This window comes from Tuber melanosporum (assembly GCF_000151645.1).
Source record: "Tuber melanosporum whole genome shotgun sequence assembly, scaffold_212, strain Mel28".
Taxonomy (NCBI): Eukaryota; Fungi; Ascomycota; class Pezizomycetes; order Pezizales; family Tuberaceae; genus Tuber; species Tuber melanosporum.
The window spans coordinates 13,656-27,823 of NW_003298878.1; the positions used below are offsets into that span (position 1 = coordinate 13,656).

The 14,168-nt window shown below is 47.0% G+C and overlaps 2 protein-coding genes; one reads left to right on the forward strand and one right to left on the reverse strand.

Moving 5' to 3' along the window:
* Nucleotides 1–357: 357 nt before the first annotated feature.
* On the reverse strand, nucleotides 358–1,471 carry GSTUM_00000686001 (uncharacterized protein; the record flags this gene model as incomplete). XM_002838009.2 has 4 exons in its annotated part: nucleotides 358–485; nucleotides 543–638; nucleotides 699–1,179; nucleotides 1,249–1,471. The coding sequence occupies 4 exons, from the start codon at nucleotides 1,469–1,471 to the stop codon at nucleotides 467–469; spliced, it is 819 nt and encodes a 272-aa protein (XP_002838055.1). The 3' UTR covers nucleotides 358–466.
* Nucleotides 1,472–1,875: 404 nt separating this feature from the next.
* On the forward strand, nucleotides 1,876–3,941 carry GSTUM_00000687001 (uncharacterized protein). XM_002838010.2 has 2 exons: nucleotides 1,876–2,542; nucleotides 2,976–3,941. The coding sequence occupies exons 1-2, from the start codon at nucleotides 1,925–1,927 to the stop codon at nucleotides 3,804–3,806; spliced, it is 1,449 nt and encodes a 482-aa protein (XP_002838056.1). The 5' UTR covers nucleotides 1,876–1,924; the 3' UTR covers nucleotides 3,807–3,941.
* Nucleotides 3,942–14,168: the final 10,227 nt, after the last annotated feature.

Here is a 14,168-nt window from a genome sequence, read left to right on the forward strand (position 1 = left end):
AATACATCACAGCATTCCGCCTTGTAAGCCTTGACACTATCCCATAAGCTGTGGTACTAGAGTATTGTACGAGTACTACATCATCCTCCTTTATTCCAGGACTGTGGCAGGGGTCCATAACTAACGTCAAGTGTAAAACATCTTTTCAGCCTATAATTTCCCCGTACCACTAACTGCGGCCGAATGGTATACCTGGCGATAAGCAAAATTGGCGTGGGGCAGAGTTTTTTAGATTCAGGTTTCCGAGAATTCCGCCCCCAACTTCCTGCTTTGAAGCACCTGACTATTACCTATTGAGGACCCTTGTGGGACCCTTCGGCCATGTTTACTTATTGAGTGGTCATTTGTGAATCCATGCCTTTGACAAACTGATACTAGTTCCTATTCAGCCTTCAAAGTTATTGCCCTAAAAGCATCCTATATCCCAACTATTAAATCTAACACAGCCTATACAAAGCGGTAATATCTATGGCAGAACGTAACCACTGTCATATTTGGTTAGCATTACCATCAATTATGTTGAGATGGATAGTGAGATAAACCCATCGACGATAATGTCGGTTCCGGTGGTATATGTAGCAGCATCACTAGCGAGGTAGAGGTAAGCACCCTTGAGCTCGTTCGCCAATCCCTCACGACTGCATACATCCTTTTAGCTCTATGCACATCAGAACCTCCGGAGGACCTGGAAGACTTACTGGAAAGGAATTTTCTCCTTCCAAATATCCTTCGTCTCCTTGGGCACGAAGTCACTAATCTCGGTAGCAATGTAGCCTGGACTGACCGAATTTGCTCTCGCGAAACCAGCCCACTCAACAGCCAGTCCTTTCACATAGTGGATAACCGCAGCCTTGGCTGCATTGTAAGCGGTCTGCAACTGCGGGATGTTAGTGATGTGGCCACTCATGCTAGCGGTAGCAATGAATGAACCGGTTCCCTGTCGGCGAAAGTGCAACCCGGCAGCATAGGCTGAGAAGTAAACGCTATCGAGATCGGTAGCGATGATTTTGCGGTAGTGGTCGAATCCCTCCTCGCCGGCTTCGAGGATGCTACCCTTGGTCCAAGGGATTCCGGCGTTCGCAACGAAGATGTCGAGGCGGTTGTTGAACTCTGAGACGATCTTGTCAACAGCTTCTTGTACTGCTTTCTGCGAGGTCACATCCACCTGGTAGGCGGCGGCTGTATAGGAGTTTCGGTGTTAATTACGTCATGAATAAGAGAGGGATAATTCCGGGAGGCAGAGTATACTTTTGACGCCCCATTTCTTGCCGATTGCTTCGGCTCTCTCAATAGCCTTTCTGTTGCTGTTGTACCAGATGGCAACGTTTGCCCCAGCCTCGGCCAGAGCGTCTGCTACGGCCAACCCAATACCGGCACCGGCCCCAGAAACGATAGCGGTTCGGCCTTTAAGGGAGAAGAGAGGGAGAACGGCATCGCCATCTCTTGGAGAGTACTTATCAATAGTGGTCATCGTGGAAGAGGGATAATTGATTGGGGTTTGGTGATTGCAGGAGGTGGTAAATAGAGGATTAAGAAGATTGAGGAGGATGGAGAATAGGAGAGCTTTAAGTAAGAATGAGAAGTAGTGGAATATGCGTAGCATATTACTCAATAATTGGTAGTAGTGATTTTTGGGTTAGATACTTTTGGTATCTTAGGTCGCATCAATGATGGAACAGTTGGTTACAACGTGTGACAACACCTTGCTGGAAAGTACTCGGGTAGTCTCATTTCACAGTTACACAGCAGAGCCTCAGGTGAAAACCTTCCAAATTGAGTAATTCAACTTCAACGCAGTTCAACCGGTGAAAAAGAATACCGGTAAATTTATCTGAGCTGTTGGTCCCCACCCAACATATATCCATCGCTATCACCATCATCGCCATATCCCCCCCACCTGCTCCGGAAAGGTAACCACTGTGCGATGGAGACTACCATACCGGTATCTCAATTAACCAAGCTTGTCCTGCCAAACTTCGATTCCCACCTACAATCCCTCGCAAGCGCGCTTTCAACCGCTCCCCGACAGCCGGTTTCGAACCCCACATCCTCCTTCTGGTTATCTGACCCCCCACCGGTATTCACCCATCAATCTCCTACCTTCCCTGCTTCTGCAGATGTCGTAATCATCGGTAGCGGAATAACTGGGACTGCGGCTGCGAGAACCTTGCTATCTAACTCGCCGGACTTACGGGTTGCTATGCTGGATGCTCGGGAAGCTTGCTCAGGCGCGACTGGTCGCAATGGTGGTCATATTAAACCTAACCCTTGGGAATTATTTCCCGCGCTCGCGGCAGTACTCGGTAGGGAGAAAGCGAGGAAGGTGACGGAATTCCGAAGGGGTATTCTCGATAAAATGATCGCGGTGGCAGATGCGGAGGGTGTCACGGGGGAGTGTCAGATTCGAAAGGTGGAAGCGGCGGATGTACATTTTGATGCTGAGAGCTGGGCTGCTGCCAAGACTTGCTTGGTTGTTTACCTGGAGGAATTTCCGGAAGAAATTGGGAATTGGAGGGTGTATGAGGGGGAGGAAGCAAGGCAGGTGAGTATTCGGTTGATGTGTTTCCTTTCGTGAGTGGATTGGTCACATCCCAGGATCTTGGTTTGGTCAATGGGTTTACTGGGGAGGGTGGATATGATACCTCGCAAGGTGTCTGCTACGACATACCGGTACGGGGCAGGCCGAAAATTGGCTGGGCAGGTCGAGCCCCCTAGCACATCTCAGCTCGGGGATAATCAGCATCTACCCAATTCCATATTCACTCTCGGGTGTGTTTCTTTTCTTACCTTCGTGGGACCCTTACAGTCGTCACCACCCATTGCAATGTCGAATACCGATGCTACACAGCATCCTCTTCGTCGAAACGTACCGGTTTTCAATCGGAAATTTGTTGTTTTGAATCTCGGATGTGACCACATCCACCACTCCCACGACCTCCCTGAACCCATTTTTCATAACCGACTAACATCCTCAGAAATTCTCTACCCCACACGCAAAGGGCATTATAACCGGTCCTGCTGGTGCCCTGTGGCCCGCCCGCCTCATCCACCCTATCCTCACCCGCCTGCTCTCCATGCACCCTACTTTTACGCTTGACACCAGCACCACCGTTACATCTATCACTCCTCCAGATTCCCCCACATCGCCCTACATCGTGCATACTCCGCGCGGAGATTTAAAGGCCACTCACATACTCCACGCAACTAATGGCTACACTGCGAATCTCCTCCCTGGTCTCACGGGGGCGCTGTTCCCCGTCCGTGGAACTATGACAGCGCAATCCCCACCGACAAAATGCCACTTACACGAGAATAGGAGCTGGCAGTTCTCATGGGATCAGGGCTACGATTACCTGACCACACTTCCTGACCGAACGATAATGTTCGGCGGGGGTCTTCGTCAAGCGCTGAAGACCGAAATTGGGACTGTTGACGATAGCATAGTCGAGTTATGTACCACTATCCACCTCTCCGGTTTCCTCCCGGCTATCGGGCTGGGTACCGGTGTGCAAAAGATCTGGACCGGTATTATGGGATTCTCCGGTGATATGCTTCCCTGGATTGGTGAAGTTCCCCCGGAAATATCAGGACGCCAGCAGGGTATCGGGAAGGAGTGGGTGGCTGCGGGGTATACTGGGGATGGAATGTGTGTTGCTTGGGGGGCAGCAGAGGAGGTTGTAGCGAGGATTTTGGGGTTGGAGGGCGGGGTGGGGGTTATTGAGGAGATGGATGTAACTGTTGAGAGGGTTGAGAGTGCGAAGAGATTGGAGCGGCTGGTGGGAGCGTTTTTTGGGCGAGAAGGTTAGATGGGTGGCGAAAAAATAGTTATGATAGCGTGGGGGATATCATACCTGTTGCTTTAGTCGTCGATTGTGATTGTCGATGGGTGTCCATGACCCAAGGGGGTAAACGATGGCGAGGTAAATAGAGCTTTGGATCCGTGTCCTCCGAGAGCGCTTGTCAAAAATTACCGTATGTAGAAGACGGCGGAGCGAAATTCCTGGATCATACATGGTAAAGATTGTCTTAGACAAGGTCACTTTAAGCCCCCCGTGCCAAAGAATGCTTGACTAAGGAATAAGGGGTTGTCCACACTCTTCGCTCTATACCGGCACATGCAGCAATCCAGGATATCACAATAAATTTTGATTGAATTATGCATATGATACTAGGCTTTTTATGTGGTGTAATCGCAGGATACCCACCAAGGCACTATTTCTCCCCCTTCACTCCCTTTGGCAATTTTCCGCACTTAAGACACTCCCGTTTCCCGAACAACCTTTACTCCGGAAACCCTAACCCACCGACACTCCGCATGAGTATCATATCATATCTTAAGAAGGAACGCTCGGAGGGTCTACTGTAAGATAGGTGACCTACCAAACCGAAATTACTCCCCGAATGACTACTCTAGGGAAAGCGGGGGTCGCGTTTTGGGTCAGGAATTATCACTCGAATTGTCTGCCGAGCCCGGTGGTACCCAGGCAAGCAAAGGTATCTCTGAACGCCCCGCAGACTTTCCCACTTCGAAACAATTAGAATACGGGACATGCTCCTGGTCCTATACAAGTAGAACCCGCTTCAAACAAATCTATGTCATTACCGATCGATCGCCACAAGAGCCAGATCTACTCGACACTAGTACTGTCCTGCTCAAGGCACCTCAGTACCATTCTTCACGCTACTCCGTGACCAGCCCGGGTGACTTCTAGCAGAATGGTTTTGCTATGAACAATTATACCTGTTGAAAGAGTTTATAAAATCTTGCCAGGCAATGAAACACGGGCGGTCGCTTGGAACCTTCTCCTGCAGGTGAAAAAGGCCTGGCCCTGTTTTGGCTTTGAGAAATTGCCTTCCAAAAATCCGGCCATACTCGAAGCCGGCCTTACTGACCACTTGGGTGAACCGGGCTGGGTGAACATCTCATGGGAAAGAACGCATTCTAGATATAATGGATTGGCGTAAATGCCATCTCACACATACGTGCGAGTAGCGTGCGCTGCCAATGCATGTCTCGGGAAGGGATATGAAGGGAAAACAATAAAAGGCTCGCGAAATTGGTGGGGTCAAAATTTTCCAAAAGATTTGTGAAAGTAGTTACGGAAAAGAGCACGCTCGAGTAGATTATGGGGGGGTAGCTTATGCTACTAGGGGGTGGTCTAATCGGGAGGACACCATGTTCGAATGCCCGAGAAAATCAGTGGGTACTGATCGAGTGCTCGGACTTGGATGCTGCTCCATCGTGCTCTGGTCTAGTCGATTATCCATCCACTGGGGTCGTTTTCGCTTATCATATCACTCGAATGTGATGGGAGATTTAAGCCAATTACTGACAGTTTAACTAATAAGGCCACTAAGATAATTTCTCTAGGACAAGTGAATCGGAGTCATTAGTGCTCGGAGTGTCGGATACTATTTTTTTCACTGGCCGGATTATGAAAGCTAGGGCATTCCTAAAACGTGAATAGCGAAGGAAAGCGTGTCGAGGAATTGACAATAGTAGCTCTCGCCGGGAATATGTTATAAAGTATTTTAAACAGTGATGACTGAACGGCGAAACGGAACGACGATCAGTAACATAGTAGCGGAACTCCGATCACCAGCAGAGAACTTTAGGATAGGTAATGAAGTTCGCCTATACTTCCATCGGTCACCGCACCTATCAATTCTCACCGACCCAAGTCTCTATTCCCTCTGCGTGCTCCCATGTTGGCAAAAGAAATATAGGCTTCGTAAATACTCCCACTGCTCGTAGCCTCGTGTGCCCTTAGTCCTTTTGAAGCTTCCATGCGGCCTCCGGCGGATAAATGTTTTCCTTCCACCGGCGAGTTAATTCAAAGCGCATCTCAGAACTCTCCCTCCCGGGAAGCGGGACAAGCACCTGAACATGTTGAGCAAGTTCCGATTAGTATCCACGATTTCCAACAAAGTGCGAGGGGTAGACAGTTTTTATACTAAAAAGTTAGATGATATCACGTGATTGTGGGTGGGTAAAATTATAGAGTGATCGATGGTGATCCCGAATTCTTCGGGATGATCGTGCATACACAAACGCGATAGAGCAGTATCCCTGCTCGATCAAATCGGGCAGATAACGAGGGTCCTGCTCGAGCAAAACTCGGGCGTGACCCAATCGTGCTCATCACTGTGAAGTAAATTACCAGGGGGGGAGATTTCTCATCGTCCGCAGGGAGAACCCCCACCTTGAGGAAGTGGCCAGAGCCCAAGTTGAAGGAAAGGAGGAGACATTGTAAGCAGCATTTCCCACCCTTCCCCAGGAAGATCGTAACGTGCAAACAAACTGACACAGTTTCGCATGAGTAGGCCACTTTTTGTGGGGGAGTACTCTACCTTTGGAGCATAATAGCTCCCATTCTCGCCCTGGATATAGTTACTTTTACCTAGCCACACCGCAAGTGACGAATAGTGTTCGGTGATCTGCAGCATTTTGGGAGGATCTGGGATTGCACCACTACCAGTGATTGCATCCTTCGGGTTGGGTATTTTCTCCCGTTAAATTTCATCAGAAAGTCTGAGCTGCCGAACCCAATATGAAAGTCAAGGAGTGGAGTCACGATCTTGTGTGTGGTGGTGTGGAGACTCATATCCCCTCAAAGTCACTGTTAAATACCGGATAGAGAACTCGCAGAGAACAGATGGCCTTCCCGGTGTAAGAGGCCCTGGAGCATAAAATACCGTCGTTCCTGGACTCCCGGTTACTGCTATCGTTCCGAATGCTACCCCCAGATCACAGGAGTACTTGGCTCCCGAAATGAATGTCATGGAAGCTACTACTGCTCAAGATACAAACTTCGACTCCTAGGACTTTTGCCTTGGACCCAAGATTCCTGGCCCAAGATGATGTGACAAAGGGACTCCATAGGCGAGCTTTTCCGAACTATCAATAATAATAATAGAAATTACCTACCTTTGTAACTAGCAGTTCCAAAAATGACAAAGCCGATGGCATGGACTTTGGTTCTAGGCCTCTTACCACATACAAGCCTGGAGCGTCCCAACCCCCCAGCAGTGCATCCAGCCGAGGCCCTGCCAACATCCCTGAAACTGATAATCAAAATTTAGAGGAGGGGGCTCGCTATAACTCTACCCACTTGATACCAGGGCTCAGCATTGAGATGCCTCTCAACAACTTCTCCCATATTGGAAACACCGCAAATGGACTTGCAAATTTTGGATTCCAGGGATTTCAGAGATTCAACTTCAACGAGCAAGTCTCTGGAACCACTAACCAGCAGTTTGTTCAAAATGGCTACTTCCCCGCTCTGCCTGATGAGCCTCCACACCAATACGGCAACTCGAACTGTTTTCAAAACTCAGGCTAATCCCGCAATTCGGGTACAAACGCCGCCACCTCTTCCTCTCGTAGCGCTAGTTCCGATGTCTTCTAAACTACTACTCCGGACATAGATGGGAGTTTGGAGGGGGCGGGCATCGAACCTGAGACCGGGAATGAATGGATAAGCCAGTTTGAAGACGATATTATTGGGGGGTGAGCCTATTTCCGTTCTAATAACAATTTGTCTATTAAATAGTGTCCCCCGGAGCGTTGCAAGCTTGGATATGACGATAATCCTCTACTCCAGTCCAGTGATCCCGAGCGGCCAGTCCGTCCAGCTTGGACTACTGCCGGGCTGACCCAGGCTTTTTCAGGGACAGCCGGGCCGGAATGTGAGAAAGGGGCTTTTACAAACCAAAGCCCCGCCCGGCCTGGGTCGCCTGTAGGCCGATGCTTCAAGGGATCACTTGTGTTCTATTACTAAGAAAAGTTTATTATTCAACCGGACTAATTGTTTATAAAATCACTCGGTTGATACATGTTCACCGTGGAAGGTTAGACAGTTATCTGAGAAATGGTATGGAATGCCTTGAGGTAGGACAGTGTATTCAGGTATCATGGTGGATCATCGGTGGATGGCATAGAGTTGTCGTGGGCGAGATCGATAGCACCAAGGGTATGTTCCTCCTACTATCGTATCCGGAGTGATTAAACGTGAAAAACCTGCAGGTTGTCCATAGACATCTTCGGATTACCTTGGAATATGGCGCCTCTGACCTTGGTTTCGTCAAGTTTCGACCGCGCGGTTGCCTGAGCGCCGCAGGGTTTTGTAGGCCTCTGAGAATTTCGACCGAACCGCCCAAGGCTTTTCAAAACCAAGGAAGTACTGGCCGGACTTGCCACCTGGGATCACTGCTCTAGTCGACTCTCCGCCCTTGGATCTTTCGGTCTTTAATTCTCTTCCCTTTCTTCTTGGCTTCTCTACCCCTTTACGCCAGTGGGTTTACATTAGAATATGGATCCCTCCATTTGACCGAGTAGAAGTGTTTGTGTTTGTATGTCATCTCCTATTCAAGCATATATTATTATTTGCTTTACCACCGTCGCCGGTGGCCGTCCGCCAACAAAAAAATAAGGGTGTTCCCTCAGCCAGTGTTGGTTTATCAGATGTTCTTGCTATGGGTGGGTTGTTGGTATTATACCAGCTTCCCACTATGGATAGTTTGCATCAACGGTTGTATTTCTCTCTTCCTGTGGTTTGGCGATTCTATTTCGCCTTTTTTTCGGCCGTTTTGCGATTCCGTGCGTCCATTCGTTCAAATAAAATCACAATCCCTTACCACCTGTTAGGCGATTTTAACTCATGTGATGTGACAAACCATTATTTTGGATTTACTGTACCTGCTGTTGAATCGTTTTCGGAGAGATTGTATAATACCATTTGAAAGCAATTTCCAAGTCGTTTTATTTTAGTTAAACTAGTATATAAGACAAAGGAATGGAACTCTGAATGTAATATCGCCAATGGGTTAAGAAAGAAGAGAGGGAAAAGTAGCTAGATATCTCTTACAATAAATTAGTTGTAATGGATAATAGAAATTCTATTTATATTAATATATCTTTTATGCCGGTAGGTAATGTAGTCATCATGGGATATAAATTATCATACTGAAACAACCTAACACAGATCTAGGGTTCAGGGATTTATAATTCAGGATTTTGTGCATTCATTGATACCACTATAACCTCTATCTAGACCACCACCTGATGATTAATTAAACTTTATCCCTCCCAGCAGCAATATCCATTCCCAACAATCGAGTATGTTAGATGAGCCACAACTAAGCACTATCTGCACTCATTTCCCTCGCCAGAATCCCGCCGCCTATGATGTTCCTTGTTTGAAATTACCAGCTATCATACAATATCGGATTTTGCAGTTTTTCTTCACTTGCTGAATTCATTAGAGGAAAGTGTTTGGACCCTGAACATAAGCGTATATAGTACCAATTGGGCTAATTATTATTAGGCAATTTTGAAGGGGGTAGGGAGTGTTGTATTGGGAGTTTCATGCCTTCTATGGAGTAAAAACGATTCTGGTTCTTTCTTCACACTGGTATCATATCATACCTGGTTGCTTAATGCCTGTATTTCGTTTATAAGGTTGTGCCCTGGTTCACACACTCACCATCAGACCTTATCACACAATATCACAGCTTATCACTCGTTTTTTCTTGGCAAAAAATGTTGAAACATCTCGCACTATTGCAGTGTTACTCCTGCTACTGATACTTTCTCCTTGCATTAAACCTGATGGCGCATCTAGGAATCCTAGACTATTGAAGATACCTCCTTGCCTTTCTCACACACCACTTTTCTCTATTATTGTTATTGCTCGCTAAAGCTATTATTTGTCTTGCTCCAAAACAGTAGATAGTCAGGGTCTTCAGCTCTTCCTTTTGAAAGCGTTAAGCATTCAAGTTTCTCAAGCAATCAATCACTTCTTCATATCTCATATCATGGTTCTTGTCAACTCGCGTTCCTCTCGGATATGTTCCTGAAAAACTTTACTGTATACTCCTTCCTGACGTAGAAGCTATTTCTTTTGATTCTTATGCTAAAAACCTTCGCTTGTCGATCTCAATCATAATTACTTTAGCAAAACTCCTCATCGATTGTGGTTGTCAACTCTGTAGATTTTCCGCGTTCGGAACCGTACAGGGGGCTAGCGTTCGTACTTCCCGGAGCCGGGCCTCTGAGGGGTCACCGCAATCCGGTGTCAGCGCTTTTCCAGAATGCGCCTGGATGTTATAGTACCAGCATGGACCGGGAGTCGCTCTTCGGTCGACTAATGTGTACCTACTACGGTCGGCTCCACTCGCTGACGACTGCCGGGATACCTTCCAAGACGCCTACAAGGCCCTGGAATTGGCCTCGGTAGAGCTGAGGAGCGCACCGACAGCCCCGTGCCTTCACGGAACGAGCGGTCCTAAATGTAGCCGCCCGTCTCCCCTTTTGGTGAAGGCCGACGGGTTAGGAAATTGGGCGCACAGACTCAAAAGGGAAAGGTATGAATGGCATCGAAGATACTCTACTATTTCCAAGGTGGGCTGCCCGTATTGGCCTGCTGAGTACGATACATCACGAATTTCCAAGCGCACAAAATCACCGAACATTAGAATAGTGGCCCCCAATCGGGATAAAATCGTAAGAAGTAACATGCTCTCGCCAGGGACATGTATTGAATATATCCGGAGAGAGAAGTCTGAAATGATGAAGGAACAGAAAGATCCAACCGCTAGTACCAATAAAGTAATTTTTTTTTTTTTTTTTTCCTGTTGAAGCGGTTGCCCATCCCTCCCAGCGGACTTTTCAGCGCACGCTAGACTGGTACAACCTGATAATTTATGATATTAGATATTCGCTATCTGCTGCCAATGCTGAAGCCGGGTAGGCAAACCGGGATAATAATAAAAGAATTTGAACCAGTAGCCGCTCAAGCCCTACGTTGCCCGGGCAATCCGAAGATATCTGTGAAAAGTATGCAGGATTCCCACTTTTAATCACTCGGAATAGCATTTTTGATTTATTTGTTACGGTTGTCCTCATGCCGGCCCTTCGGCTTTCGCTACGGCAGAGGGTGCCGGGCGTGATACTATACATTCCAGTTGTACTACGGGATGGACAGGTGTGGAATTAGTTTACCCCGGGGCTGGAACTTAAGATGCGCGAGCCGGGTCTTTGGTGATCTTGCAACTCGTTAATGTGCGGATTTGTGGTCGAAGGAATTAAAGAATGAGAGCACCATTCATGCTCCTGGTGCTATAAATTTCGCTTCAAGACAAATCTATGTCGCCTACCGATCACCAACCCGCATCGGATCGGCCCATACCATGTCCTACCTAGCTCAAGCCACTCTATACCACAGCTCTCTAACGGCGTGGGTAAATATATATTGAGGGAATGATCTTGGTATGAACCATTAACCCCGTTGGATAAAAATAAAATCTTTTCCGCAGTGAAGGGCAAGCAATCACTTAAATCTTTGGCCAGTAGTATGATAGGTGACCCAGGCCGGCGCCTAGTCTTTAGTTCTGAAAAGCCGCTTTCACACACTCCATGCTACCAAAAGCCAGACAGCGCTTAGGTTCTCTACTTGCAACTTGTCAACTTATCTTTCGGACAGCACTGGCGCATCTCGGATTTATAGTGCCGGACAATCGGAATCAAAATCCGTCCACATCAACAGCTAGACACGGTCCATCACGATCGACCGCAACACAGCTGTAACAGTAGATACAGGAAATATGCCTGGTAGCTATGTTCAATAGTATCCGGTAGGGAGATTTACCGGAGGAAATTTCCAGAAAGCACTTTTGGAAACAACATTGATGTCGAAAAATAGTGCGTGTTGTGTAGCGCAAGATGGGGTGGCCAGATGGAAATAAAAAAATCCCCGCCAAGGTGCCAAGGAATCCAGTGTGAGTGATGTGCCATGATTCCTGTTTACCAAAGGTTTTCGGGTATCATAAAGAGAAGAATGTGCTCGGAAAAGAAATTTGTTTTTGAAGGAAAAACAAGGTGAGCAAGACTCGATAATCCACATTCATTCCAAGCATTCCTCGCGCCAACCACGCGAACCGACAACATCATAGCCCATCACCCGATCCCCTACTCACTTGACCGCAAAAGGGGGGATTTTGATTGTCCCGCACCATAATACAAATTTCGATAACCCAACTGCCCCGACTTCACTGAGCAGTTCAACTGCTTGCGAAATATTCGCTCACCGCGCTAACCTGTAACTTACATGTTCTTTGCATTGGGGATGTCTGATACATTTAGTTTCCAAATCCTGTAATGGTCTTAAAGTCTATTTCGGAATCCGTATCATTACAATTTCACTATAAACAAATAACAATTTGTTCAGCATTTCCGGGTCTTCGCGACGCTCAAGCTCGGTCACAAATCTTTCATTTGCCATGGTGAAACGGCTATTTCTTAGCTGGCGCGCAAGTCGAAATGGAAATTATGAAGAATAGCACGCGAAAGTGGGGATGATGCAGCATTGTCAGAATCCCACCCCTGACGCTGCGCTATCAAATTACTGTACTCCCCAGCAGGTGGAATAAAACGAGCCGCCGCCTTCCCACTCAGCTGCTTGCTCAAGCGATCATTACTGATATCTAGCCCGCGGCGAGGGTGGGCGAGCCCGATATATTTCCACATATTTTCCTCCTGCCTATCAAGCTTTTATTTTTTTAGATTTATTTTCAAATAATCGGTAGCGGGATGACAATCTTATATGGTGATGGGAAAGCACCGACCGTGCGATGGAGCATTTTTTTGCGGTATCTAGAGATTGCAAGTTCTGGAAAGATAGTTTATATCACGGGATTCGTTTTACAATAGTCTTTACCCACAATCGGAAAACACAGCGGACTGATGTCTAAACCAAAATAGACTTAACAGGGTAGGTTCTTGAGATCAAGCCAGCTATGCCTCCTCAATCTATAGACAGTCTCGACTTGCCGATTCCTTGGGATATTTTGTCACTGATCGGATGGAGGGGGTGGTCGGATGTTGATGATAGTGGGTTTAATAAAGATTAATACGGCATCGTTCTTGCACTGTCGTCTGTTTACCCTTGATGCATGAGTTGGACAAAAAGATGGAACATAAGAATCTCATATTGTGGTTTATTCTATGATCAGAAATTGACATGTCGGCCCCCTCTGACCAGTGTACCAAGATACCAGTCTATCTGTCCTCGCCTGATAAAGGCACAGCTATGTTAATGTTTCCCCGGTTAGCCATAGGTTATGAGGCGAGGGTGTAACATGGCTTTACATGAAGGGTGTGTGTTGGGAACCACTAGGAGCTATTCCTCTGGGGATTAGGATGCCGGTAGGGATGAGTGCTCAGTGGAAGGAGGGTGGAAATTCGAATTGAGAGATGATCAGACTAAAAAACATATAACGGGAATAAGCAAATAGTATATTGGAAGGATTGTGAGATGTCTTCGGTATATATAACTTTGCCTTTCTTCTTTCTTATTGTAAAAGTTTATCTCGATCACTGATCTTGACAGAACTAACTCCTTCAGATTCAATATGCGATGGCTATCGATACCCCTCTTCTTAGATCTGCTATCGCCGAGTCTAAAACTCACCGCTCATCTTAATCCCCGACACAGCCTTGGGGCATCTTCTAATAAAAAAAATAAGAGCAAAACTTAATGAAATTCCAGGGATGCCCAGATAGGGGCCAAGATGTCCAACAAAGGAGAATGAATTGTGCGCCGATGATTAACAACACAGACAAGGGAGAGGTGAGAGGATAAAATTATATTTTGCTAAGGCCCTATATCAAGTTCTTTAGAGGTTCGCTCGCTTCCGAACATGATTAGGAAAACAAACCTGAATATTGCCAATGATCGGAATCCCCCAAACTATCTCCTGTTTGCGGAAGCACTCTCTACGCTCTCAGCTCCTCAATGACTTTCGAGCCAATACAAAGGAAAGGAAATTCTCCACCATCTTTTCCAACGGAATAATGGAATCTCTCATCCTCCTCACTCAGAGATTTCCACACCAACACCTGTAGTATCTTCCACCACCTCCGGGATTGTCTACTACCGAATTCATTGTTCATATTCACTGCGTCGCATGCAACCTGCTGTCCCACCTCAAAGCAATACCGCCCACCAACACACCGCACTCTTCCCAATAGAGCTGTTTAGCATCAACATAGGATACCTCGAGGAGCCCTTATCACACCCGCGGGGAGAACAAGATCCTTCACACCGATGGCGTGCGTGTGGTTTCTATTTATAGTGTGGTTCAGATTACTGCTATTGCGGGGCCAAATG